Consider the following 25577-nt stretch of genomic DNA (forward strand, 5'->3'; position numbering starts at 1 on the left):
TCTGCGAACAGAACCCACGGCCAAAGCTTCGCGGGCGTCGGGCCCTAACCACGCCACGGATGCACCGAGGTCAGAAGTGAATCGTTCCCTTCGTGGTTTTATGTGTCTTCAGCCCACGTGCAGCATCCCCACGGACATCGTCTGCGACAAGTGCGCGGACGTCACTGGTTTCCCCTCTGCAGCCAGCGCACCTGCCGAGGCCGTTCTGCTGCTCGATGCCCCTGGAGACCCCCGGCAGGCATCGCCCCGACCCTCGAGACTCTAAAGATAAACATCTTGTGGACTTTTCCACAGACCCAGGCACCTGTGCCCTCTGTATCCAATCCTCTGCCCTCGCAACAGGGGAGCCACGGCGGCAGAAAGGCGGAGTGTGGCTCATGGCAGCGGTCTGTGGACCGGGATCACGCGTGGGGTCCAGCCAGAAGGGGCCTGAGAAGTGATCAGCAGGGGCCCGGGGTGGGGCCCCCCTCTTGGCCAGCGACAGGTGCGGAGACGGGAGGAGACTGGGCAGAGCCCCGAGGGGACCCGTCCCTTGTCCCTGGGGGCAAGGAACGGACGTGTGAGTGGGGCTCCTCCCCACCTCACTCCAGACTCACGTCCTCTCTCCTTCACCCCCCACGTCGTTCACCGCGGCGGTTCCAGAAGGAAGGTCCGAGCTCTGGCCGGAACATGAGTCTCTCCCACTCCGGGCGTGCTCGAACGCGAGGGACCTCCTCCGGCGAATATAATATACGGACTCGGAAAGTTCAACTCGCGGTGTAACCGGGCCAGGCCGGCCCCGCCCGTCCTGCTGCAGAGAGCCCTCCAAGGGCCGGCTCATAAATACAAGGACCGGGAGAGCAAACTCACTTCTGCTCCTTTTCCAGCTTCCTTTTTTTTTTTTTTTTTTTTTTTTTTTTATAATTAAACAGTTAGTGGCTAAATTGCATTGTAATTGATTGCAAAATTGCTTTTTTAATGAGATTTAGACACTAGGAAATAGCTTTTTGTTTTTTTTTTCTCCAATGTGCCCAGAGTGAACTTGGTCATTTCGACAACAAATTGCCTCCCTGGCCTCCTGGGCACTTGTCACTGGGAGCCGAGCAGAGGGCAGGGGACGGGGCCACCTTGCAAAGAGGCGGCTGGAGCTCCGGCCCCTGCCCGCCCCCCCGCAGGAAGGGCGCCCGGCAGCCCTGGTGTCTGGGCCCCTCAGGGCTCCTCCAGGCCCTCCCCCGCACCCCCCCCCCAAGGTGCCGGCTGTCCGAGCGGGGCCCTCAGACTGCCCTGTGTGCCCCCTCGTCATCCGGGGCGTGACCCTGAAGCCCCCTCTGGGAAGCGTGTCTCCTCCAGCTCGTTCCAGCTCACCCCGTGCCGGTCACCGGAGGGAACCACGAGGTCTCCCGGCCCCCAGCACACGGGGGCCCACCGGGGAGGTGGGAAGGTCAGAGCCCCCTTCCGGGCTCCAGGAGCCCCGTGACTGGAGACGAATAAGACAGAATTCCTGCCCCGAGATCACAGGTCAGGGCTGGGGACAGAAATAGCGGCACAGACAGATCAGGAGGCGAGGGACATTTGCACGGGGCCTTGAAGGGTGAGTAGGAGTTGGCGGGGAGTGAGTCAGAGCTGGAGCACAGTGCTCTCTGCTCACATGGGTGCTCAAAGGACGGATCCTGGAGCCGGGGAGAGCGTGGCAGGAGCCCTGTGGTCTCCAGAAGGAGCCTGGCCGAAGTCCTTGCTCTGCCCCACCCTTGGCCGTGGCTCTGGAAGCTCAGAGGTCTCCACGTGGCCACAGGCAGATGTGTCCCCGGAATCACGCGCTCCGCCCTGTGCTAGGCGTCCAACCACGTGGGCACACCCCCGGAAAGATCCTGTAAGGGGTGCGGGTTCCGGGCAGGCGGTCAGATGCACCCTCCCTCAGGAGGACGCACCTCCCCCGAGACCCAGAGGATAAGCATCACCCGCGAGCCGGGGAGGCCGGGACGCTGCTCCGTGTGGAGAGGCCCTGGGGGGCGATCGCTGGGGACAGGGGTCTTCTCACCGGGCAGGAAGGCAGAGCGGTGGCCGCGGAAGGGAGCCTGGTCTCCGCCAGGGAGGACGGGTCCGCATGCAGAAAAGCATCAGTCTGTGATGTGCAGACGGGACCTGAGGGGGCGCGGGGGCCGGGGGCGGGCAGGGGGCTCTGCAGCCGGCCTGGCAGGGCAGGGTGGTGGCAGCTGGGATGCGGGGCGGGGGGGTGGGGAGGCAGAGGCTGTGGACGGGGAGAGTGGACGGGTCCGAGAGGGACTTAGCCGGCAAATCAGGGCCTACGAGGTAGGCTGCGGCAGGTGGAGGGGAGGAGTCAGGGCGGGGGCACCGTGGGCCTTGGAGGAGCAGCCGGCCCGGTGTCCCCCCCGCACGTGCGAGAAGCCGGCCTGGGTCCCCACCCCATATGCCAGGAGCCACATGGTGTCCCCACCCCCGCACGCCAGAAGCCACAGGCTCGCAGAGACAAAGGACCTGGCCGCGGCCACCCAGCTCACCAGTGGCGGGTCTGGGGTCCGTCCACGCCAACCCAGCCCGCCTCTGTCCTGGCCCAGCTCCAGATCCCCGGGGCCTCCCTCGCCCGCCTGCCGTGTGACCCCGTCTCTCCTGTGCCCTCGTGTGTGTCATTTCAGGGACCCCCCCCCAAATACTTGAGTCGACTTAGGTTTGTCCCTGTCCCTGGCCACCTGGGGACACAGCCCTGCACAGGGCGCTTCTCTGCTCTGGGAGGAATCAGGGTCCAGTTAAAACCGAAAATGCAGTGGTTTTTAAGACACGACACGAGCTCCCTTTCTGAGGCTTTTGGTTTTCAAACAGGTGGCGGACACACCAGGCTGAGAACCACGGTCCTGCCGGGAGCCGGTGGAAGGGGCAGGAGATCTGCGGGGGCCTCACAAGGACGGCCTCCGGCCCTTGCTGGGAGAACCCTGCGTCACAGCACCGTCGAAGGGGAATCATCTGCACCCCAACAAAAAGAGTGAACACCGGGGCGGCTGGGTGGCTCCGTCGGTTGGGCGTCCGACTTCGGCTCAGGTCACGATCTCACGGTCCGTGGGTTCGAGCCCCGCGTCGGGCTCTGGGCCGACAGCTGGGAGCCTGGAGCCTGCTTCAAGTTCTGTGTCTCCCTCTCTCTGCCCCTCCCCTGCTTGCACTCTGTCTCTACCTCTCAAAAATAAATAAACATTAAAAAAAAAAAAGAGTAAACACTTAGATCCCTCAAGTGGAGCCAGAAGGGGAACCCAGCCTCGCCTGGAGCCAGAAGGCCTCGTCCTAAGACTCCGTCACGGGAACGGCCGCGTTTAAAACCTCGGGGGTTCTCTACACCTTACGACAGGGAGACATTCCCACGAGCTCGTGGGGACCCTCACAAGTGACGCGAGGTGGACGAGGCCGGCTCCCTTCCCTCCAGTGGACAGAAGACGACACCGAGGGCCCGGGAGGCCAAGCGGGTCCCCCGATGCCACACGGCCGGCAGATTCCCGGGACCGGGGCTGGTTCTGAAACCGCTGAGGACCCGCCTCCTCTCCCGGCCCGCGGCTCCGGCCTGAGAACCGAGTGTCACCGAGTGCCCGTCTCCAGAGTTCAGACCCTTTTTAGAAAATTCTACACCAGTCGCTGAAGCCCGTGTGTATTTCAAATGCTCAGAGTTGCAACTTGGCAAAGCGGATGAAATGAAGGGCCCGGGGCAGGCGGCCCTGACGCGACAGATTTACAGAAAACCCGGCCACGGGGGCCGGAGCCGCTCCGGGTGGCGTGGCCTCCGGCAAGCCGCTTCTTCCCTCAGGGATTTATTCTCGGTGGCGACACCCGGGCTGGGGTCGGATGCTCCCTGGAGTCCTTCCTACTCCAGCGAAGTGCTGTCACCGATCAGCTCCGGGCACTGGGCCAGCGCGCGGGGAGGGGGCCGCGGGGCGTCCCTCGGGCGGCGCGGCAGAAAGAGCTGGGCCACGGGGAGGGCGGGCGGGGGCCGCTCGGTGCCCCGACGCAGGTGCCGCTTTGCGGGGCGCCTGAGCCCAGACGGCCCCTCTCTCTCGTCTCCAGAAGGCCAGCCGGGCACGTGGTAGGAAGAGCCCGCCACGGAGGCCACGGGCCGTGGCCGGGGGAGCGTGGCCGGTTCCCAGCGCGACCTCCGAGGGCGGCCGGAAGCGGGGTTCGGTGGGAATTGCCAGACGGGGAGGAAGGGACAGGACGTCCCCGGGGGCTGGTTCGGAACGGGAACGAGCCTCACGCCCAAGTCGAGATTTGTATGTCTTGTTTTTCCGAAGCCGCGTTGACGGGAGCCAAGTTCACAATACAAACAGCGGTGATTGCAATCGCTCGCCGTTCCCATGGCAACGGGCGAGATGAAAAGGGCAAACATTCGGGCTGGAGCTCTCCTCGGATTCAACTCGGTGGGCAGCACGCGAGCACGCGGGGCCCCCCCGCCCCCGTTTCGAGAGTGAAAACCCCTCCTGGGTAAGTCACCAGGGGCCCCCGGGCTGACCGGCCAGGGTGTGAAGCCGCTGGGTGGCTTCTTGAATACCTCCAGCGACGGCGAGCTCACTTCACCTCTGGCCGGATGTAGGCGCTCGCTGAAGGGGGACGCTCGCTGAGCGGGCAGGGGTAAATCCACGAAGGCGTGGGATCGGGCCGCCCCAGCGGGAACGGAAGGACAACCGTGGCCAACAGCTCACGTTCATCACAGCCTACGTTCGTGCGCGTGCGGCTCCCGGCACCCCACCCTCGACCGACCGCAGAGGACCAGGTCCGGCGGCCGGGGAGCTGAACGGTTGCACGTGTCACACACTGTGCAAATCGCCCCACACCCATGACCTCATCTGGTTCCCGCCACGGCCTGCCTCCAGCATTATTATCTTTCCTACTTCGCGGATGAAGACGGCGGCCTGGAGAGGACAGGGCCACGGCCGCGGAATCACGGCTGAGGCTCAGACCCGCCGACCCCGGGGCCCACGCCTGGCAACCACACAACGGGGCTGGGGATGCCGGTTGCACAGCTGGGCCTGGTCTCCCGAGCCCCACGCCCCCGACCCCTGCAGAGAGGTACGCCGTCACCAGGGAGGATCAGACTCCGGAAAAACATCACCGACACAAAACAGTGAGTCCATAGAGAAAACGACAATTAAATACCTGCCCGGGGCACCTGGGCCCCAGGTACAGATACACAAGGTCTTTCCCAAACTCAGCCGTCAGGTCAGCGTGTGCCTACTGTGTGCCGGGCACCGGGGGAGGCCCTGGGGATCCAGAAGGGATGAGGCCTGGACCACACGGAGGGTGGTGGGCAGGGAGGGGTGGGCAGGGCCGCAAGCCGCCACAGGGCAAAGAAACAGCAGTAGGTGTTACAAGAGTGGTGAGGACTGTGGCCGCTGAGGCTGGGAGAGGGGAGCCCCGGAGGGCTTCTTGGAGGAGAGGGCCTTTTCAGTCATTCCTTTGCTCGCTCACCAAAGCCATGTCTGCTGGGTCCCCACAGGCGCTCTGCAGAGTGTGGGATGTGAGGGGAGCCTACCCCTCCCCGCGGGATGGGATCAAGAGTCGACTGGAGGAGAAGACAGAAACTCGTCCAAGTGCTGGGCGGGGGAGAAGGGCTCTGGGGACGAGGGAACCAGACGCCGGGCTCGTCTGTGGTGTCCAGGGGAGGCTTCCTAAAGCGAGAGGCGTTTGGGCCGGGAAGAGAACGCTGAGGGCCCAGAGGAGGGGTCGGGGGCTCGGCTGGGACCGGGAGTGGCCCTGGATGAGACCTGACCGCTGGGGACGACGCAGGAGGGCTTCCTTGTGCCCCGGCGGCACCAAAGCATGCCGACCTCAGTCCTTCCCGGCCAAGGCCTCCCTCTGGCCCAACCCTCCGGGTCAGGAAGCACAGGTGCCCCTGGTGTGGCCCATCCCGAGAGGCACAGAGCAGACCAGACGAGAGCACAGACGCAGCTGCCGGGGCAAAGGGCCGTCAGCCGGGAGTGAGGGGGCAACGCGAGGGGCCTCGGCCAGGCCCCGCGGAGACGCCGGACGGAGAGGAGCAGGGAGAGGACAGCGGAGTCCGCGGTTACCACGATACCGGCTCCAGGCGGGTGGGTTTGCCCGGCGGTGTCCCCAGGAGGTCACAGGCAAACCGACCCCGTGTGAGGGGAGCCCCCGACCCAGGGCCACCAGGCGGGCAGAGGGTCAGGAGTGGACGGGCTTCCGGGAAACACAGGTCTCCGGGAAAGACCCGGGTGTTCCTCCCTGGATAACCCGCCGAAGCCGGGAGCCCCGGGGACCCCCAGGGGTCTGCTCGCCCGACCTGCGACCTGCGGTGAAGCCCCCGCCCCCAACAGCACGGCCCAGCCGTGGAGGTTGCAATCAAGCCTTCACTGTCTCACCTTAAAAACGCACGGGCCAGCGAGGATGTCTAGACCCGGGGGCAAGAAGGACCCAGCGGGGGAACACTGGGGAACTAGGGCTATCACGGGAGCCAAAGCGAAAATTCAAAAACCTCCTCCATATCCTCAGGGAGATTTGGTTCCCCATAAAACAAGAACAGGGGCCCCCCGGGTGGCTCAGTCGGTTGAGCGTCCGACTTCGGCTCAGGTCACGATCTCACGGTTCGTGGGTTCGAGCCCCACGTCGGGCTCTGCACGGACAGCTCGGAGCCTGGAGCCTGCTTCCGATTCTGTCTCCTCCTCGCTCTGCCCATACCCCGCTTGTGCTCTGTCTCTCAAAAATAAATAAATAAAGGTTAAAAAAAAAATTTAAAAAATAAAACAAGAACAGAATTCCGTGAAAGGGTGGAGACGACCGACCCTCAAGACAAGAAAGAGCCCCAAGGAACTCACGATACAATAGCAGCAACGCAAAACTCAGCGGAAAGTGTTGCAAACGAAGTTGCAGAAATATCCCCAAAAGTAAGACAGCAAGGAGACAGGGTCGGTGGGAAGTAAGAGTATGAAACTCGGAACATCAGCGCATGAGTCCAACATCCAACAGACGAGAGCTCCAGACAGACCGGGAGGCGGGGGGGGCGGAATACAGGAAGCCAAACGAGGAGCGTTTGCAGACGGACCCAAAGACCCTCCACGGCACGTTGCCCGGAAATTCCCAAGTGTCCGGCAGGAACAGGAGGTCCGAAAAGCCGTGAGAAGGCCCGACGGTCACACGCAGAGGCCGGGGAATGAAAGTGACTTCTCTGTGTGTTCCGGGCTGAACTACGACCCCCCCACCCCGCTTCCTATGTGGAAGGTCCTCATCCACAGCACCCCAGGGTGCCATGTGACCTGGAAATGGGGGTCCTGACAGACATCGCTGACTGGGGTGAGGTCACATCGCAGCAGAGCAGGCCCCTAGTCCAGGATGACCCAGGTCCCCGGGAAAAGGGGGCATTTGGGGGGCGCCTGGGTGGTTCTGTCAGTCAAGTGTCCGACTTCGGCTCAGGTCACGATCGTGCGGTTCGTGGCTTCGAGCCCCGCGTCGGGCTCTGTGCGGACAGCTCAGAGCCCGGAGCCTGCTTGGGATTCTGTGTCTCCCTCTCTCTCTCCGCCCCTTCCCTGCTCTCACTCTCTCTCTTTCTCTCTCAAAGATAAATAAACATTAAAAAAAATATTTTTTCAAAGGGAGCATTTGGACACAGACCCACGCATGGGGAGACGCCGCGGGACGGTCAGGGCGCAGGAAAACTCCCAGGAGCAAGAAGGGCATGGAATTCATTTGCCCCCAGCCTCAGAAGGGAGCAGGCATGATGTCGGAGTTCCAACCCCCAGAACCAGGGGACAGGGACGGGGGAATCGTGATGCGTGAGCTGCCGTGACAGCAGCCGGAGCAGACTAACGTTAACGGCGGCCGGGGGACGGTGGGAGAGGGACGGGCACCCCCGAGAGAGGTCTCCAGCCAGCCAAGGACCAGCCCAGGGTGAAGGTGGAGTAAATACACCGTCAGCGACGCGCCATCGCAGGAACGCCCACCCCCCACGCGCCTGTCCTGAGAAAGCCACTGCAGGACGATGCCCGGCACGAACCACAGCAGCAGGCGAGAAGGGAGGAAGACGGGCTCCGGGAGGCGGGGAGGCGTCCCAGAGGGCCCTGCGGTCCTGGAGGGGCTGGAGCAGGGCCGCTCGGGAGGAATGTCGCCGGGAGGGGAAAATCAAACGCTGGCACAGCAGGAGGCTGTTAAGGGACCGAGGAGTGTTTGCAAACAACTTCCGGCAGACGCGGGGCACCAAGCACACCTGCTCTCGCACACGTGTGAGCGCCACCCGTGCGACAGACGACGCTCGGCACCTGGACCGCGGCAGCGAGACGATGGCACGACGAAAGCCAGGGCCCAAACGGGGCCGTGAGAGGAAGCGTCGCCACCCCTCCGGCTTGGCCAGCGTTCACACGGTCAGAAGGAAGCAAACGCGAGGTCTCGGCCGTGGTGGTGACGTCCCCGTGCGGCGGCAAGTGCCGGGCCGTGGGGTTCGGCGCGCCGAGGCCGGGTTCGAACAGGATCCTTGCGTCCAGTGTGCGAAATCCAGACCCGGGAGCACAGGATCACAATCTGCGTCCCCTCGCCCCCTCCCCCGCACGCAGGCCGGAGAACCTGGGACACAGCAGCTTTCAGCCGTGCCTGACGTGCACAGAGAGGCCCCGAGCCTGTTAATCGATTCCCCCCCCCCTCCCTGGTGGTTCCGGTAAATTCCGGCTCCGGTCCCCGCGGGCGAGTGAGAGGCCGATGGGGGGCCCCCCACCCCAGCGAGGACGGCCAGCTGACCACCGGCGGGCAGCTCTGTGACACCCCCATCGGGACCTCTTGGCCCCGTTGGCCCTGAGTCCCTTCAGGGAATGACTCGCACAGGTGATCATGAAAGAAGGGACCAGGGACACCAGGACGGGCCCCGGCTCCGAGCTGGGCCTGCCGTGGGGCCCTGGCCACGGGCCCTCAGGCCCCCTCCCCGAGGAGCCCCCGGGGAGCGGCCCGCCCACCCGCCTGCTTCCATGGGGGCTCTAGAATGAGGAGAGTGAGGGCCTGGCTCGCAGGGGACGACCCGGGCCTCCTCCGCCAGGTCACGGCCACCACCAGGTGACGGGAAAGCAGGTTTGGACAGAAGGATCCAGGGGAGCCTCCAAGGCCCCAGGCAGGGCGGGCCCGCAGTTGGGAACCGACCCACCAAGAAGGAAGACGCTCGGGGCCTCGGGGAAAGAGACGCAAACATTTTCGAACTGGTCCCAGCAAGCACAGACGTGGATTCTTAGAAGCGTGGCTATCAAGGCTCTGGATTCGAATTCTTTCCCTCCACCTGCGAGGTTTTACCCGAGTTACCCAGAAGCACGCACGTCTGACCACAGAGGGGGCTCCCGTTCCCCAGCATCATCACGGCCGAATCTCGGGTCGGGGGGCTCCCTCCTCGAGCACAACCTGATCCTCCCGGTGGCGGTCCTGGCTTTCGGGTGCCCTTGTGTTCCGGTCCCTGGCATCAGGCCCGGCCCTCTGTCCCCCCCACCCCCCCGACACCTTCCAACAAGACCACGTTACAGTCCCGCCGTCACACACGGGGCCCCGGGGACGCTGGCATCATCGGTCGGCAGGTGGGAAGGCGGTCAGGCAGGGGGTTCTAGGGCGCAGGCCCAGAAGCGGCCACGCCGGCTGCATCCCGCTCTACGGGCCAGCCAACCACCAGCAGGCCGCGTGCCCGGTGGCTGGGGACCGTCTGTCTGTCCAGTCTGTCACAAGGTCCCTTCCAGCACATCCACCGGAAACCTCGGGCCAGAGGGGCAGGGTTGGGGGTGGGGACCCACTTCAAAGGTCGTTTGTCGAAAGACTGGATCAACCTGGAGGGAACACGCGCTGAGGCTCAGCAGGGACCCCCGAGCACCGCCAATACGAGGAAGGTTTACGGGGGGTGCGGGCAGGACGCGCAAAGCCGTGGGAGACAGTAACAGCCAGGCCCCCCACGAGCCCCGAGGTGGAGTGCGGGCGGCAGGGGAGCGGCCCCTCTCCGGTGCCCACGGCCTCACCCCCCAGCCTGTGCACGCGTGGCCTTCCACCCCAACGGGGGCTCTGCAAGAGTGATCCTGGGGGCACGGGGGCCCGGCTGGTCATGGGGTCCTGGTAAGGGGGACGCAGGGGACTCGGAGGAGGAAATCCCAGGAGAGAGCACAGAAGAGACTCCCCTGTCGCATCACGTTCACACGCAGCTCGACGAGTCACCCTAAATCGTGAACGGTGTGCAGGGTCGGAGTGGGACGGGGACATGGTCCGCCGCCACCCACACTCCGACACGCGCCCCTCGGGACGCGCTGGGAGCACCACATGCCCCAGAGACGGTGTGAGGCACGGAACGCAAAGCACCTCGTTTGGGACGAGCCGGTAACGCTGCTGACGCACGGGGTCAAGGTTAACGTACCTATTTTTTGCCTTTTTAACGTAACTTCCCGGAAACCGGACGTCACAGCTGCCGCCTGGACCGCGATGCCCTCCCCGCCTGGGCCCCTGTGGGACGTGGTGCCCGGCTGTGGGCTCAGGGCCGCTCGACATCAGACCTCAGGGGTCGCGGGACACTGTCCCCCCACCTCTTCCCTGGGGGAGGGCTTGGTGGGGACGTGGGGTCAACTCGCTATGAGGACACACGGTGTCCCGGCCAAGAGACAGATCTCAAACATGCTCTTCCCCCTTTATCTTCCTTCCCCCTCCTTCCCCCCCTTCCTCCCTCCTCCCTTCCTCCTTCCCTTCTCCCTCCCTTCCCTCCTTCCCCCTTCCTCCCCTCCCTCCCTTCCCTCCCCCTTCCTTCCTCCTTCCCTTGGCCCCCTCCTTTCCTCCCTTCCCTCCCTTCCTCCCTCCCTCCTTCCTCCCTCCCTCCTTCCCTCCCCTCCCTCCCTTCCCTCCCCCTTCCTTCCTCCTTCCCTTGGCCCCCTCCTTTCCTCCCTTCCCTCCCTTCCTCCCTCCCTCCTTCCTCCCTCCCTCCTTCCTCCCTCCCTCCTTCCTCCATCGCCCCCTCCTCCCTTCCCTCCCCCCCTTCCTCCCTCCCTCCTTCCTCCCTCCCTCCTTCCTCCTTCCCTCCTTCCTCCCTCACCCCCTCTCTCCCTTCCCTCCCCCTTCCTCCCTCCCTCCTTCCTCCCTCCCTCCTTCCTCCCTCCCTCCTTCCTCCCTCGCCCCCTCCCTCCCTTCCCTCCCCCTTCCTTCCTCCTTCCCTTGGCCCCCTCCTTTCCTCCCTTCCCTCCCTTCCTCCCTCCCTCCTTCCTCCCTCCCTCCTTCCTCCCTCGCCCCCTCCCTCCCTTCCCCCCCCCTTCCTTCCTCCCTCCCTTGCCCCCTCCTTTCCTCCCTTCCCTCCATTCCTCCCTTCCCTCTCTCCACCCCCCATTCCCTCCCTCCCATACATCACACTCATGTGTAGACTGTCCCAGGAGGACTGTTGTACAAAAAGTCCCAGCCCGGAAACCTGGAAACCTGGAAACTAATCCTGAGGCTGTCCCAGAACTGCAGTGGGGTCTGGAATGTTACTGCCCTTCTCCAAGCCTCAGTTTCCCCATCTGTACAGGGGGGTGCCTGGTGGCATTCGGACGCTGCAGCTCTAAACCCTCCCTTCCCTGCGCCCTGCCCGCGGGACCTGCTGGCGACCCGTGAGAGTCAGAGAGTCAGGGCAGGTCGGGGCTCCTGGGGAAGCAAAGCTTTCTCAGGGCTCCCAGCCAGTCCCAGCTCCGGCCCTGGGGACCCCAACCTGCTTGATCTCTGCTGCCCCCTGCTGGCCACTCGGAACCAGCTTCCAGCTCCGTCCCTTGGAAAGGTTGGAAGGGGCGACATCCCAGGACCCTCCTGCGCCCACCTGCCCAGACCTGGCCCAGAGCACCTCCCGGAGGCTGCGTCAGGGCCACAGGAAGCCAGCGCCGGGGCCAGAGGCCTGGACAGGGTGGCGGCGCACCTTGGGGCCCTGGTCAGCTCTCCACCCCTGCACCAGCCAGATAGGGTGAGAGGCACCTGGGTCCTCAAGAACCTGTGGTCCCGTCCTTGGCCTTTGGACGGGGTGAGTCTGTTCTCTGTCTGGATCTGGCATACATGGGGGGAGGGGGGCGGGGAGGAGGGGGAGTGTGCCCAGCAGGGCAGAAATCACCAGGAGGGGTGCGGCCAGGGGAGAGGCTCCGACCACCCGAGAAAGGCAGGTGGTAGTCAGAGGGGGGACGGCTGACCAAGAAAGGCCTGAACCAAAATGTGGCTGATCCCCACCCCCTGGGTGGCTGGCGGGAGGTGCTCCTGTGGCCTTGGTGACCAGGGAGGGAGGGTCTCCAGCCTCACGGGTTCCACACGGTCTCCAGCATTGGGGGGGGGGGGCAGCTTCCACACAAACACCCTCCCCCCCCCCGCCTCTCTTTTCTCCGGGGCTTGCAAAGTCCTAGGGCATCAGGAGGGGGCATGGCGGCAGGGGACCAGGGTCGTGGGACACACTCTGCCTCAGCACAGACGGGGTGAGACCCTCACGGACCCCAGGGAAGAGGGCGGCGGAGGGAAGGCCGCACACTGAAAACGGAAGGACCCTGGGGGCCGGGCGTCTCCGGCCATAGGTCCTGGTCCTCAATTAATTCCCTCGCCAGGCTCTCCACCTGCTTTGCAGCCTCCGGTGGTCCCGCCCAGGGCAGTGGGAGGCCGGTGACCGTCCCACTCCAGCCCACGGGGTCCCCTCGCCCGACCCGCTCCCCTCTGCTTCGCGCACATATACCTGGACGGCCCTCAGCCACGAGCCTGAACCCACCGAACGCTAACCCCCTTTCCTCGCCACAAGTGACCTCCTTCTGTGGCCCCTGGTGGCCGTGAATTTGGAAGCACAGAAAAAGAACCGCGATCACAGCACCGCACGGGGGCCTTTGGGGAAACGTACACCGTTTATTGGTTTTCTCATTTTAAAGTCAGTCTGCGGACAAAGCACAGAAACTTGGTTTTGGCTACAGAAGGAGCACAGGTGTTAACAGTGGGGACAGAGCAGAAGCAAAGGTCCAGTGGTCACCCCGCACAGAAGGGAGTGGCGGGGACTCCAGAGAGAATTCTAGAGGAAGTGGATGAAGCAACAAAAATAACCAGGGAGGTCGGGTGGCATTGAAGGCTGTGGGAGGCAGGGGAGGCCAGGGAAGTGGGGGAGGCTGGGGAGTCAGTGGAGGAGGGGGGCAGGAGGAGGCCAGGGGAGGCTGGGAGTCAGTGAAGAAGGGGAAAGGAGGAGGCCGGGGGAGTCCAGAGGAGGCTACAGGAGGCCAGGGGAGCCCAGAGGGTCAGTGGAGGAGGGGGCCGGGAAGAGGCCAGGAGGAGGCCAGGGGCGGGGGGTGGGGCAGGCAGAGGCCAGGAGGGGGGTGGGAGTCAGTGGAGGAGGGGGGCAGGAGGAGGCTGGGGGAGGCCGGAGAGTCAGTGGAGGAGGGGGCCAGGGGAGGCCTGGGAGGCTGAGGGAGGCCAGAAGTCAGTGGAGGAGGGAGGCAGGAGGAGGCCGAGGGAGGCCAGAGGAGTCTGAAGAGTCAGGGGAGGACGCGGCCGGGGGAGGCGGGGGAGGCCGGGGAGGCCGGGGAGGCCCGGAGGCCCGCTCCCTGGCCTAGCCCAACATGTTCCGGCAGCGCAGCCGTTCCTCCTCCCTCTTCTCCTCCAGGCGGCTCTCCAAGAGCCTCAGCTCGCGGCGCACCGCCTTCTGCATGGACGGCTCCAGCTCCAGCACCTTCTGAAGGTCCGCCCTGGCCTCCGCCTCGTTCCACACCTCCGCGTGGGCCCGGGCCCGCACGTAGTAGGCCTTCACGATGCCTGAGGGGAGGATCATCGGGCCGCCCCGGCCGCCGGGGCCTCAGAGGCCGAGCCTCGCCCGCCCTGAGCCCGGATCACGAGCCGTGCCCTCCGTGTCCGCCCGAGCCGCCGCCTCGGTTTCCCTCCCCAGACCGCGGGCCTCGGTGGGGGGGGGGGGGGGGGGGGGGGGGGCCTCTCCCTGCCCCCTCCCGCCCCCCCCTCCCCTGCGGCCGGCGCTCGCTCTGGGCGCCAAGTGAGGCGAGGCGAGCGCCCGGCCCGGCGCGCAGTAGGACCGCGAGGCTTCCCCGACAAGCACCTGCTACGGGGCCCGGGCCCCGGAGTCTCGGGCTCGCGAGCCGCCGGGTCGCCCGCCCGACCGGGGACGGGACGCGTCGCGCGGCGCGGGACCCCTCCCGCCGCGGCCCCGCCCCCCGCGCACGCGCACGCGCACCTGGGTGGTGGCGCAGGATGTCGCTGGTGTGCTCCAGCACCTCGTAGTACTCCTCCTTCTTCAGCAGACACTGGCAGTAGTTGAGGGTCAGGGTGTTGATCAGCTTCTCCAGCTTCAGCCACTGCACCTCCCAGGGCTTCTCCTGCCCGGGGAGCGCGTGCGCCGTGAGCTCGGGCCGCCGCCTGCCCCCTTCCCCCGGCCGCCCCCCCCCTCGGCGGCCTGTCCCCTCCCCCCAGCCGCCTGCCCCCTCCCCCCGGCCTCCCCCCCCCTCGGCGGCCTGTCCCCTCCCCCCCTGCTCCCAGCCGCCCCCACCCTCGGCGACCTGTCCCCTCCCCCCCAGCTCCCAGCCGCCCCCCCCCCCCCCCCCCCCCGCGCCCGCCCTGCCCGCCGCCTCCCACCTTGGTCTGCAGGTTCCGCAGGCACACGATGGCCTCCTGGTACTTGGTGGAGGCCTCCTCGTACCGGCCCAGCTTGAAGAGCCGGTTCCCTTCCCCGTGGAGGACGGGCACCGCCTGCAGCTTCTCCTCGTTACTCAGGCTCCACGTCTCCCGCCGGTACTCGCTCGGGGCCTCGACCTGGCCCCAGAGCGGCAGGCGGGTGAGGCGGGGACCGGGGTGCCTGCGTCCCCGCGGCTGGGGAAGCCCCTCGGCCTATTCCACGGGGAGGGTGGGCCGGGCGGCAGAACCGTGCTCGCCAGCCACAGCCACAGCCACGTACACGGGGGGCCTAAATCAGATCCTCTGTGCGATCAGGGAGAGACAGCCCTCTGTCAGTCAACACACCTGACTTCAGTCTAAAGAAGATCGTCAGGACACTCGTTTGGCAGAACTACATGCTTTAGTGCCATCTGCCGGGTAATCGTCATTCTAAAGGTTCCCATATACGGGGTCGGTGACGAGCACCTTGGAGGTGATGCCCTTGTGCAGTGGAGAAACCGCACAACTGTCCTAGCAGGCCCACAAAGACCCTCCGCCGACACGATTCTCTTATTTATTTGTTCATCCACGTAGCCCTCGGGCTGAACCTCATCCTGGGCCATGAGCTGAGTCCCTACCCGGGCTTGACCCTCTCCCGCCACCCCACAAACGCGAGCTATCAGTCACTCTGGGGTCTGGGTGAGAAGGTGTGGGCAGTTCTGTTCAGCCTCTCCCACTGCTGGAGAACCAGGTCTGAATCCAGGACCCAGGGGACTAATTGGAAACCACTGGAAACAAAAGCACAGCCCAGAACCAACAGAAGTAAATGCCTCCGAAGTGAACACCAGTAACTCCCCAAAGAGCTGGTCTCAGATGGGCTTTTGGTACTTTTGGGGGTCAGATTCCACTTTTGCTGGGGTTTATGAACCCTCTTGTGCTCTAAAGAGAAAGCAGGTGACGCCCAGTGACCAGTGAGGTCAGGCTCCCTGCGGGCCCACTCCCCCCGGGGCACAGCTGCCCTGAGGCTGGGCCAGCCCCCTGCCCCTTCCCCGCCCCCCGCCCCCCCCTCCCCCCGCCCCTGGCATCCCTGACCTGCTGCCCCTCCCCTGCCCCATGCACCTGCCCCCCTGCCCCTCTCCCGACCCCCGCGCACCCCCCTCCCCCCCATACCTGCCCCTCCCCCACCCCGGGGGGCACCTGCTCCCCCCCCCCGCCCCTGGCATCCCTGCCCTGCTGCCCCCTGCCCCCTCTCCCGACCCGGCGCACCCCCCTCCCCCCCATACCTGCCCCTCCCCACCCCCGGGGCGCACCTGCCCCCCCACGCACCTGCTCCCCCTCCCCCTGCCCGGGCACACCTGCAGCAGCTCTATCACAAAGATCAAAGGCTGTGGCTCCTTCTGCAGCTCGTCCAGGTCCTCGTAGCCCAGCGTGTGGTACGCAAACATGTGGCCAGCCCGCATGTGTGCACGTGCCACTCGGTGGGGTCCTTGCCCTCCGCCACCTGCCGCAGGCTCCGGGACAGGATGGGGTAGACCCCTGTGTGCTGTGGGGAGAGACCACGGTGGCTTCCGGCCCCAGAGAGCCCACCTCTGGGTCCGGCCACCGCCGCCATCAGCCTGCCCGTGGCTGGTAGTACGCGTTGTCCCCAGCACGCCCCACCAATGACTGGGGTTCACTGTGTCCCAGGCAAAGTGTTCACCGGCTCCTTCTGTTAGCTGCCTCGGTCCTTAGATGACCCGGTGAGGGAGGCACGGCTATTATCCCCACTCTGTAGATGAGGAGACTGCAGCCCAGAGAGGTTAAGTAACTTGCTTAAGTCACACAGCTAGGAAGTGACAGAGCCGGGATTCAAACCCGGCCCCAGAGGACACACTCCCGCCACAGTGCCATGCTGCCTCTTGCTGGCCCTTGTGCTCAGCGCTGACGCATTTCTCTCCCAAGAGACCTGAGCCCCTGAGTCTGTGACCCGCAGGGAGGGAGGTGTGGAGAGTAGGGGAAGGAGCAGGCTCCAGTGGCCGAGAGGGCCACGCTGATTCGCAGAGAGCCTGGGCACCACACCTGCCATGGGGGAGCTGTCGTGGGTTGCAGGGGGTGGGTACAGATCGCAGCTCATCCCAGCCCCTCCCTGCGCTGGGCACCGGGCTTGCCCTTCTGGGGGTGGAGGAGGCCTGGGGACATCAGCCCCTGGGGCCTCAGCTTCCCAGCTGTGAGCCCCTCTGCTTGGACCCGGTTCTGACACGGCCGACCTCCGGCTCTCTCAGGGCAGCTCCGGGAAAGACCCGGTGTCGGGGACTCCAGGGGCAGAAACAGCTCAGCTTGCCCTCCAAGTCACCAGCGTGGGGGTGAGTGAGGGTGACGGTCAGCGCTCCCCGCCCCCAGCAGCCAGGATTAACCCAGAATGCCCGAGGCTCCTTTGTGAGGGAGGTGACCAGATGGCAGTTAATCCCATGGGGATCAAGGCTGAACTAAAGCCGGGAGAGGCCCCAGGAGCAGCCGGCTGGGGGAGGGCCCATCCTGGCCCGGCAGGCGGCCCCCAGCTCACACGCCCTTCGTCCCACGAGTCCACGGAGCCACCGGCACCCTGGAGCCAGCAGACCCTCTGGGCAGCACGGTGGGGCTGGGGGTGCCGCCAGGAGCCAGGAGAAATCGGGAAGGATGGAGTCCCCGTCTGCGCCAGTCTTGTGAGGCCAGCTTGCCTGGCTGGGGACCGGCAGGACAGCTAGAGACACACGAGGGGCCCTCTGTGGGCTCCAGCCCCGGGGACTGGGACCCAGGCTGCGATGGAGGCAGGGGGCCCCAGGACCCCTGCCCGTCTCTAAGGCTTCAAGGCCCGGGGCGGGTTCTTTCTGAGGGGCTGTGTCTACACTGGAGGCTGCAGACCGGTGGGCCCGAGGCCATATTCAGCTGCCAGATGGGTTTTGTCTTAACCCGAGCCTTGTGGAGTTTTTACCAATTAGTTCCTGACATTCAAGTATTGAGGGAGTCTGCATGCTAATGAAGATTTCTGGCTCATCTTAAAAACTCAGAATATGCAGCCACGCGGCAACCAAGGCGGGCGGTGGCTGAGGACAGGCTGCCCCCGTCGATCGGCCAGAGCGCCCGGCCCCTGGTGGAATCGGAGTTTGCAGCCCTTGGCCTCACACCCACACTACTGGGCACCAGCACGAAATCCCACCTCGAGACCAGCGTCCTGCCCACGGTGGGGGTGAGGCGGGGAGGAGAGCTCTCAGGGCAGAGGCCCCCAGCTCCTCACTGACCCTGCCTCCCCTGAGTAGGGGGAGGTGAGGGAGGCAGGAGGCCCCCCGCTCTTCAAAGCGAGAGCTGATGAGGGCTGTCCAGGAGGAGGGCTCTGCAGGGAGTGAGGGGCAGAGCCAGGCCCTCCTAAGTCCTCTGACAAACACACATGATGATCCCACCGATCGCTGAGTTGTTCCAAAACTCAGATTCTTTTTTTTAATGCTTATTTATTTTTGAGGGGGTGGGGGTAGAGGGAGAGGGAGACACAGAGTCCGAAGCAGGCTCCAGGCTCCGAGCCGTCAGCACAGAGCCCGATGCGGGGCTGGAAGCCACAGACCGTGAGATCGTGACCTCATCCGAAGTCGGGTGCTTAACCGACTGAGCCACCAGGTGCCCCCCAAAACTCAGAGAGATGGCCCCCAGGGAAGGGGCTAGGTAAATTAACCACGCCAAAGCTTTGCACACTTCCTGGCCCAGATGCCACCTCTCTCCCCACATGTAGACCTGGTGAACTCCTATTCATCCTTCAATACCCAATTCAATGTCGTCTTGAAAAAGTTTCCCCCAAGATCCTAAAGCAGCTAGTTGCCCGTCATCTGTGGCCCCAAAGCACTGTGCCCTCACTGACTCCCATCAGGGCACTGGCCGCCCTCCGTCGTAACTGCTCAAGTCTCTGCTCCTCCTCCAGACTGAGGGACAGAGCTTTCTTTCACCCCTAACACACGGCACAGTCCAAACCTGGTGCCCAGCGAATGTTCCCAGATAGATAAGCAGACAGACAGACCCATGAAGGGTGGATGCTTGATGCCCGGGTGCGGCGACGGAGAAAAGGGGGAAACGTCATTAGAGAAACCACCGTGGCACGTGCGTACGTGCGTGCGCAATCATGGCGGCCGTGGGCCGGGAGGAGGCATGGCAGGCTGTCCCCGGGGCATCGAAGTCGCCAGCCTGCGAGACGCGCACACAGACCGCCCAGGACACGCAGAGCCGTGCCCGCGTTCGGGGTGGGGGGGTGGGTGTAGCAGCAGCTCGGGGTTCTGCGCACAGCAAACCAATCGGCCAATCGAGGGTTCGTGGGCGCCCGGGTCTCCGACGTGAGCGAGCGTGGACCCTGCGGAGCACGACCCCGCTGGCGGCCGAGGCTCGTCCCACGCGCGCCCCCCCCCCCCCCCCCCCCAGTGACAGGTGCGCGTGCCGGAGAACCTCACCATAAGCAAAGCCGACAGATGGCATTTTAAACTAACGGAAGCCACAAAGCCGATTTTTTGAAGACCTGGCTCGTTGAAGACACATCTTTACACTCTTTCTACACATTAGGATGAGGCACAACACAGACGAGGGTAGGCAGAGGAGACACGCCCACCTCGCACCTGGCGGGGGGGACCGTCGGGCGGGCGCCCCTAGCGGTCGACCCCGGCATTGCAGCCCCTGGCGGTCACTGCGGGGGGCGGGGTCCGGCCTTCCATCCGGATAAGCGGTGGGGGAACCAGGGGTCCCACCTCCACCCTGTCCCTTTACTTGTCTGACCCAGCCCAAGTCGCTCTTCTCGGCCTCTTCTGCTTCGTCTAAAACAGGGGAGTTCGGGGGCGCCTGGGGGGCTCAGTCGGCTAAGCGTCCAACTTCATCTCGGGTCATGATCTCACGGTTTGTGAGTTCGAGCCCCGCGTCGGGCTCTGTGCGGACAGCTCGGAGCCTGGAGCTGCTTCGGATTCTGTGTCTCCCTCTCTCTCTGCCCCTCCCCTGCTCACCCTGTCTCTCTCTCTCTCTCTCTCATATAAATACACATTAAAAAAATATTTTAAATAAATAAATAAAATTTTTAAGTTAAAAAAAAATAAATAAAAGTTCGTCTCCGAAATTCTTCCAGCACTTTTCAGTCGCCCCGAACTGTGCTTTGCCCTCGTAAGCACCACATCACGTCTTCCCCACAACAGCCCCTTAGCCTAGGGTTTCGGTTGTCTACGGATGAACAAGACAGCCAGAGGGAGGAAGGACTTCCCCAGGGTCACACAGCCCCCAAACTACCCCCGGTGAGGGCTTGAATCTGATCGGCCGCCATCAGCAGCCGCTGCGTCCATCGGGGGAGAGCCCGGGGGAGCTGGTGCTGGCTGGACCAGGCTCTCAACGTCTGCACCCATCGGACAAGACAGGTACCACCCAGTGAGAGGGAGAAGCAGGTGTGGCGCACGACGTCTGGAAACTACGGGGGCAGAGGGACGCAGGGGTCTGGTCCCTCCAAGGAATCCACACCAAGGGGACAAAGAGGGGAGACGACCCAAAAAGAGACCCAAGACGCGTATCCACAGGGCCTGTGCGTGGACGTTGTTTGGGCCCAGCTTGGAACAGCCATAGAGAGTGGCGGGAACAGGACCAAGGAGCGACTGGCATTAAGGAAATATCGGGGTTTCAAAAGGATGTAACGATGACACCGAGGTGATGTTATTTTAGTATCTTTTTTACAGATACAAGTTCTAGGATTTGTGGGTGAAATGATCCGGTGTCTGGAAGGTGCTGTAACCACGCGGGTGAGGGAGAGAGGCGGGAGGATGGGGCTGGAAGCCGGGCTCGGGTCGATGGTGGCTGGCGCGGGGGATGGGCACCTGGGACCTCACCGCATTTTCTGTTGGCTTTTGTATATGTTTGAAAGTTTCCGCAAGAAATGTTTGTTGGTGTTGTATGGAAGCCAATTTGACAATAAATTTCATATATTAAAAAAAAAAAAAAAAAGAAGAAAAGAAATGTTTGTTGGGGGGCGCCTGGGTGGCTCAGCCGGTTAAGCGTCTGACTTCAGCTCAGGTCATGACCTCGCGGTTCCCGAGTTTGAGCCCCGCGTCGGGCTCTGTGCGGACAGCTCGGAGCCTGGAGGCTGCTTCGGATTCTGTGTCCCCCTCGTTCTCTGCCCCTCCCCCGCTCGTGCTCTGTCTCTCTCTCTCTCTCTCTCAAGAATAAACATTTAAAAAGATTTTTTAAGTGGAAATAATTTTACAAGGGTCACAGGAGTGGGGAGGGGGCAGAAAAGTGACCCGTGGCCAAAAGTCCCCAGGATCCAACAATGGTGTGTGGGGCATGGGTGGCCCTGGTCCCACATCCCGCCAGCCAGCCAGCCACCACGCTGACTGTCGCCCTGGGGCTTGCTCCTTGGGGTGACTCCCCACCTGCGCGGAGGAAGGCGACCCAGGGTTTTGTCTCAGCCCCGCTCCGCGGCCCCGCAGGAGCCCTGGCGGGCGCGCCTACTTACGATGGAGTCGCACCAGAACTCGGCCACCTCGCCGATGCGCATGGACGTCAGGAGCACCTCCCAGACCTCCAGCTTGAACATGTTCCCGATGATAATGTGCATGGGGTGGCCCACGCGCTTGCTGTCGTCTATCACGGTCCGCTCGTCGTCACATTTCGTGGTGCGGAAGTGGAAGATCACCTGGCGGCCGAGACAGGGACCCCGGGTCTAGACGCACCTCCACGGTGCCTGCGGAAGCCCCCCCACCGACACTCTCGGGGGGGGGGGGGGGTCCCCGGGGCTCAGCTCACGCAGCCCCAGCCAGAGCTCCCCCCGGGGGGCCGGGAGCCCACTCCCTCGCAAAGGACCCCGTCCCACCCTCTGGCAGCCCACGGGTCAGGAGCCCCTCGCTTACATCAGCCCTGGATCTGCAGCCACAGACCCAGGGAAGCCCCCCAGAGATTTGTGGACAAAACGACGACGGCCGAGGGCCCCTCCTTTTAACTCGACGTTTGGGGCTCCAGAAAATTCCCAAAGCCCTTCCCCCGCCCCACGCCAGAGTTTAATTTTCCAGCGTCAAAAGTGTCCCGTGAATGGGCACCAATCCAGAGGTCCCCAGGTGCTCAGGGGTCGACAATCCAGGGACGACGTGTCCGGCCGGGTTCTGACAAAGCCGGCCGGGTTTCAGTGCGAAGGCTGCGGTGGGGGCCCCTATCTGGTGTGGGGGGCGGGGCCCACTCACCCGGGACCCCGTGATGAAGTTGGGGAGATCCCCCGTGCCTCCGTGCAGGATGGTTTTCCTGACCCCTTCCACGTTCAGGAGCAGAGCGGCGTCCATGGCTGCGGGTGAGGGAGGTGTGGGCTCAGGCACAGATTATCTCCCCGGACGAAGGCTTGGGTGGCGGAGACCTGGGGATTGGCCCGCAGGGGTGTGGGTGAGGAGTAGGTCGGTGGTGCCTCATCCCTGCTCCTCACAGCGATGTGGGGGCCCCCGAACCCCCACCGTTGGTTTCCTCCCACCCCAATGAGGGTTTTTGGGGGAGTGATGGTGGGGGGTTCAGAGCTGACGGCCAAGAAAGGAATCTCGAAGACGTCTTTGGTGCAAAAGAGGTGATTTTGTTAAAGCACGGGGACAGGACTTGTGGGCAGAAAAAGCCGTATGGGGTCGTGCCGGGTAACTCATCATATATCCTCAGGTTGGGAGGGGGTCAGGGACCGTGTAAATCTCTAAGGAATTTTGGAAGCAAGGTTTCCAGGCCCTTGAGGGGCTGCTGTTAGCAAAACATCATTTATTACCGTCTAGTAAGACCCCAGTCACGAGACCCCTCAGATGTATATCGGGGGCCATAAGCTTGGAGGAGGATGGCCAGCATACACTTGGGGGTTAAAGATAAAGGAGGTTTGCAAAGGAATTTTCATGTCAAGTAGACTCACAGGATCCTGGGGGGTCAGGACAATGTTGAGCCAAGATTCCCTTTTGCCCCCAGCAAAGTGTCATCATCCAGGCAGCTGAGCTCCTAGAGGGAGGTCACTCTGCGGGTTACAAGGACTTGTCAGTGGCTGTAGGCAGTAAGGCAGTTTAATGTCTCATCTGCCTTAGTTTCCCACATCCCCATGGCGGCACTTAAACCCCTTTCCCCTGTTCTTGGGGAGCCAGGAGTGTGCAAGGATTATCACACATACTCCACTGGGGAGGGGGGGTTACTCCGCCAGGGGCAGGGGGGGCTAGCTTGTACTTCGCCCCCAGCTCACCCCACTCTCCCGCTCCCTTGTCACCAAGAAGGAAGAAAGCCGGCTGGAGCTTTCCCACCAAAGGGGAAGAGGAGGGGAGACCTGAGCCTAGGGCTCCTCGGTCCCTGCCTGCCTTCCCTTTCCTATTTCCTCCTCCCCTCCCCCCATACTCTGCACACCGGAGGATGTGACACTGGGAGGGCAGGGGAGGGGAGAGGAGCAGCCGTCTGGCCTGGGTGGCTCTAGAACGGGGTGAGAGAAGGGTGCAGGTTTGGGCAAAGAGCCTCTCTCAGCCCCACTTCAGCCTCCCCTACAAAGTCTGGCTGTGGGGAGCGGGGCTCTCCTCTCCCCTTTGGAGGGCCTCATCCCTGCGCCCGGGACCCAGGTGGAGCTCCGTCCCTGCGTCTGGGATCGCCTTCTGGTCTAAAGGGACAGGGGGCCCGAAAGCTTGGCACTTGGCGCCACCTGGTGGCCAGGCAGAGCTCCTGCGCCCCGGCGCAGGGTCTGCCACCCTTCCTAACTCCATTCATTTTCCAGACTGAAATGGGAAGAGCCACCTCTCCCACCTTCCTCCCCAGGAAGTTGAGACGTCTCCCTGGAGCAGTAGGTGGGACCCCACACCCAGCACCCCGGAAGTCTCCCGTGAGGAGCCATTGGCACAGAGGGGGGCTGAGCCTGAGCCCCCAAACCCAGACGGGGGCGGCTGGATCAGACCTCTCCAGGACCCCTCCCTGGGTGCTCAGTCCTCCAAGGGCCCAGACCCGCCCTTCTCTGGGGGGTGGGGGTGGGGTGAGGGTGCAGGCGTCCTTCCCCTCTGTCCCATCCTGCTCTAGCCACACAACAGCCTGGAGGGGTCTGCGTGCACGGGGAGTAAAATGTATACTGGGTGCTACGACTGCTACGAAGAAAAGTAACATCGATTCCCAGACAAGTCCGGAGAGGGGGAGGGGGGCCGCGCCGGGTGGGGTGGGGGCCGCGCTTCCGGGGTCCTGGCATGCTGTTCCTTCCCCCCGACGGTGACGTGGGTGTTTGCATTCTAAGTACTTGTGATACTAGACTTAAGGTCCGGCGCTTTCCTGCCAGTGATAAGAAACGGGTCCCCTCACGTCCCACTGACGACGGCTCCGGGTGTGGAGGGTAGAAATCACTGGTGGCTGGGGCGGAGCTGAGAGATTTGGCCCCTTGTGGGCAGGGGCGGGGGTGAGGGAGGTTGATGAGGCTGATGCCAGAAGATCAATCAAGCCGGGAGGGGCTCAGGCCGCGGCTTCCAGACGGGGCCCCCCAGCCACCCCTTGTCCCCCCAACTAACCTCCTAATGGACTTCGTTTAGAGGCAACTCTAACCCCACCCCCTCTGAAAATCCAGCAGCGGCTTTCCACTGCCCTCAGGAGGCGCCCCAACCTCCTAGGCTGCATGGTGGGGCGGCCCCTGCCTCCGGCCACTGTAGGGAGGGGTGGCGGGGGGGGGGAGGGCACCCTCTGGAGTCACCCTGGCCTCCTCTGTCCTGTTCTCTGGCCTCCCAACACCAGCCTTTGCGGACCCCTCTGTGGGAACGCCTCATCCCCGCACTCTGTCGTCCCCTGGTTCCTCAGCGAAAGCGCCACCTGTCCCCAGCTCATGTGGGGCGCCCTGTCCCCCACTGCCGCAGGTCACATTCCTGGGAGTTTGCAGTGGCCATTCCATAGGCCAAGGAAGCGGGTAGAACTTCTGGTGTCGGATGGGGAAGCCGGCAGGACAGGGGAGCCCCCAGGACGGGGGAGCCCCCAGGACGGGGCAGGCGGAGCTCCCCCTCAGCATCCACCCTCCTCCCCAACAGAGGCCAGGGTGGGGCTGGACCCCAGCAAGCCTCCGCCTGGGACAACTGACAGCGTTCTCTCCTTACAGGGAGGAGCAGGGGCCCCTGTCCCCGCCACCCCTGCACCAGGAGCCTGCTCCCCTCAGCACATCCTCCCCCTCCCACCCCCTCTCCCCACCAACCCCCTGCAAGGCAAGAGAGAGTCTCCTCATTCAGAAGGAAACGTTTCTTCCTCCTTCCCTCGTCGCCATGGCGACTGCACTCCAGCACCCAGGCTGCGGGAGCTGTTCCGAGCCCCCGAGGGCAGGGAAGGGGAGGGTCTGGTCGGGGTCACCCAGGCTCTCCGGAGCCTCCGGGAGGTCACGTGTCCCAGGGTTAAGCATTCAGGTTTTAAAGCCGGACATCCAAGGGCTTCGGTTCCAGCGCCGACTGTCCCTCCGTCCCCAGCAGACACTTCACCCTTGTGGGTCTGTGTCGTCTGTAACGGGGACGGAAGTAGCCCCGACTTCAGACTGGAGGGCTGAGGAAGGAAGGGTGAAGACAGGAAATGTGCCCGGCGTGCGAGCTAAGTGCTGGACCAGTGTGAGCCGTCCTCTGACGCCCGGGACACGCGGGGCACTGTCACCGGCTCGGACAGGTGCGACGAGAGCGGGTCTAGCCGGAGAGACTGTTTCTAGGTGTTTCTCCTGCACTGAGTCTCTTCCACACGTGTGGCGTAGTTTTCCTAAGAATCACCACTTTTGCTCCCCCCCCCCCCCCCGTCTTTCACCGGAAAAGGGCGTGAATTAAACCTCCTAAATATGACCAACACGCACAACTGTCCTGAGCGGGCAATGATCCAGCTCGGGGAACCTGCGAAGGGGAGCAGAGCCCGGGAGCCCCGTCGCCAGCTGCCAGTGGTGTTCTTAAACGACAAAGTAGCAAATTAACAAATCAAAGCAGGCCACACAGAGCCCAGCATTGTTTCAGGAAACCAGTTTCGGTTACACGTCTGTGTGTGGGAGCCGGACGACCGACCGCGGGCGCTGGTCCCCCCCCCCCCCC

The 25577-nt window shown here is 63.9% G+C and overlaps 1 protein-coding gene across 1 annotated transcript; it reads right to left on the reverse strand.

Moving 5' to 3' along the window:
* Positions 1-12799: 12799 nt before the first annotated feature.
* AIPL1 (aryl hydrocarbon receptor interacting protein like 1) lies at positions 12800-22559 on the reverse strand. Its single transcript, XM_019413753.2, is given in 8 exon segments — positions 12800-13707; positions 14138-14279; positions 14536-14712; positions 15909-16000; positions 16003-16096; positions 21029-21208; positions 21750-21916; positions 22442-22559. Coding segments are annotated over 7 exon segments (984 nt in total). The 5' UTR covers positions 21846-21916; positions 22442-22559; the 3' UTR covers positions 12800-13504.
* Between the last annotated feature and the right edge of the window lie 3018 nt (positions 22560-25577).

This window comes from Panthera pardus, unplaced genomic scaffold (assembly GCF_024362965.1).
Source record: "Panthera pardus isolate Hobbes unplaced genomic scaffold, ASM2436296v1 HiC_scaffold_3, whole genome shotgun sequence".
NCBI lineage: Eukaryota > Metazoa > Chordata > Mammalia > Carnivora > Felidae > Panthera > Panthera pardus.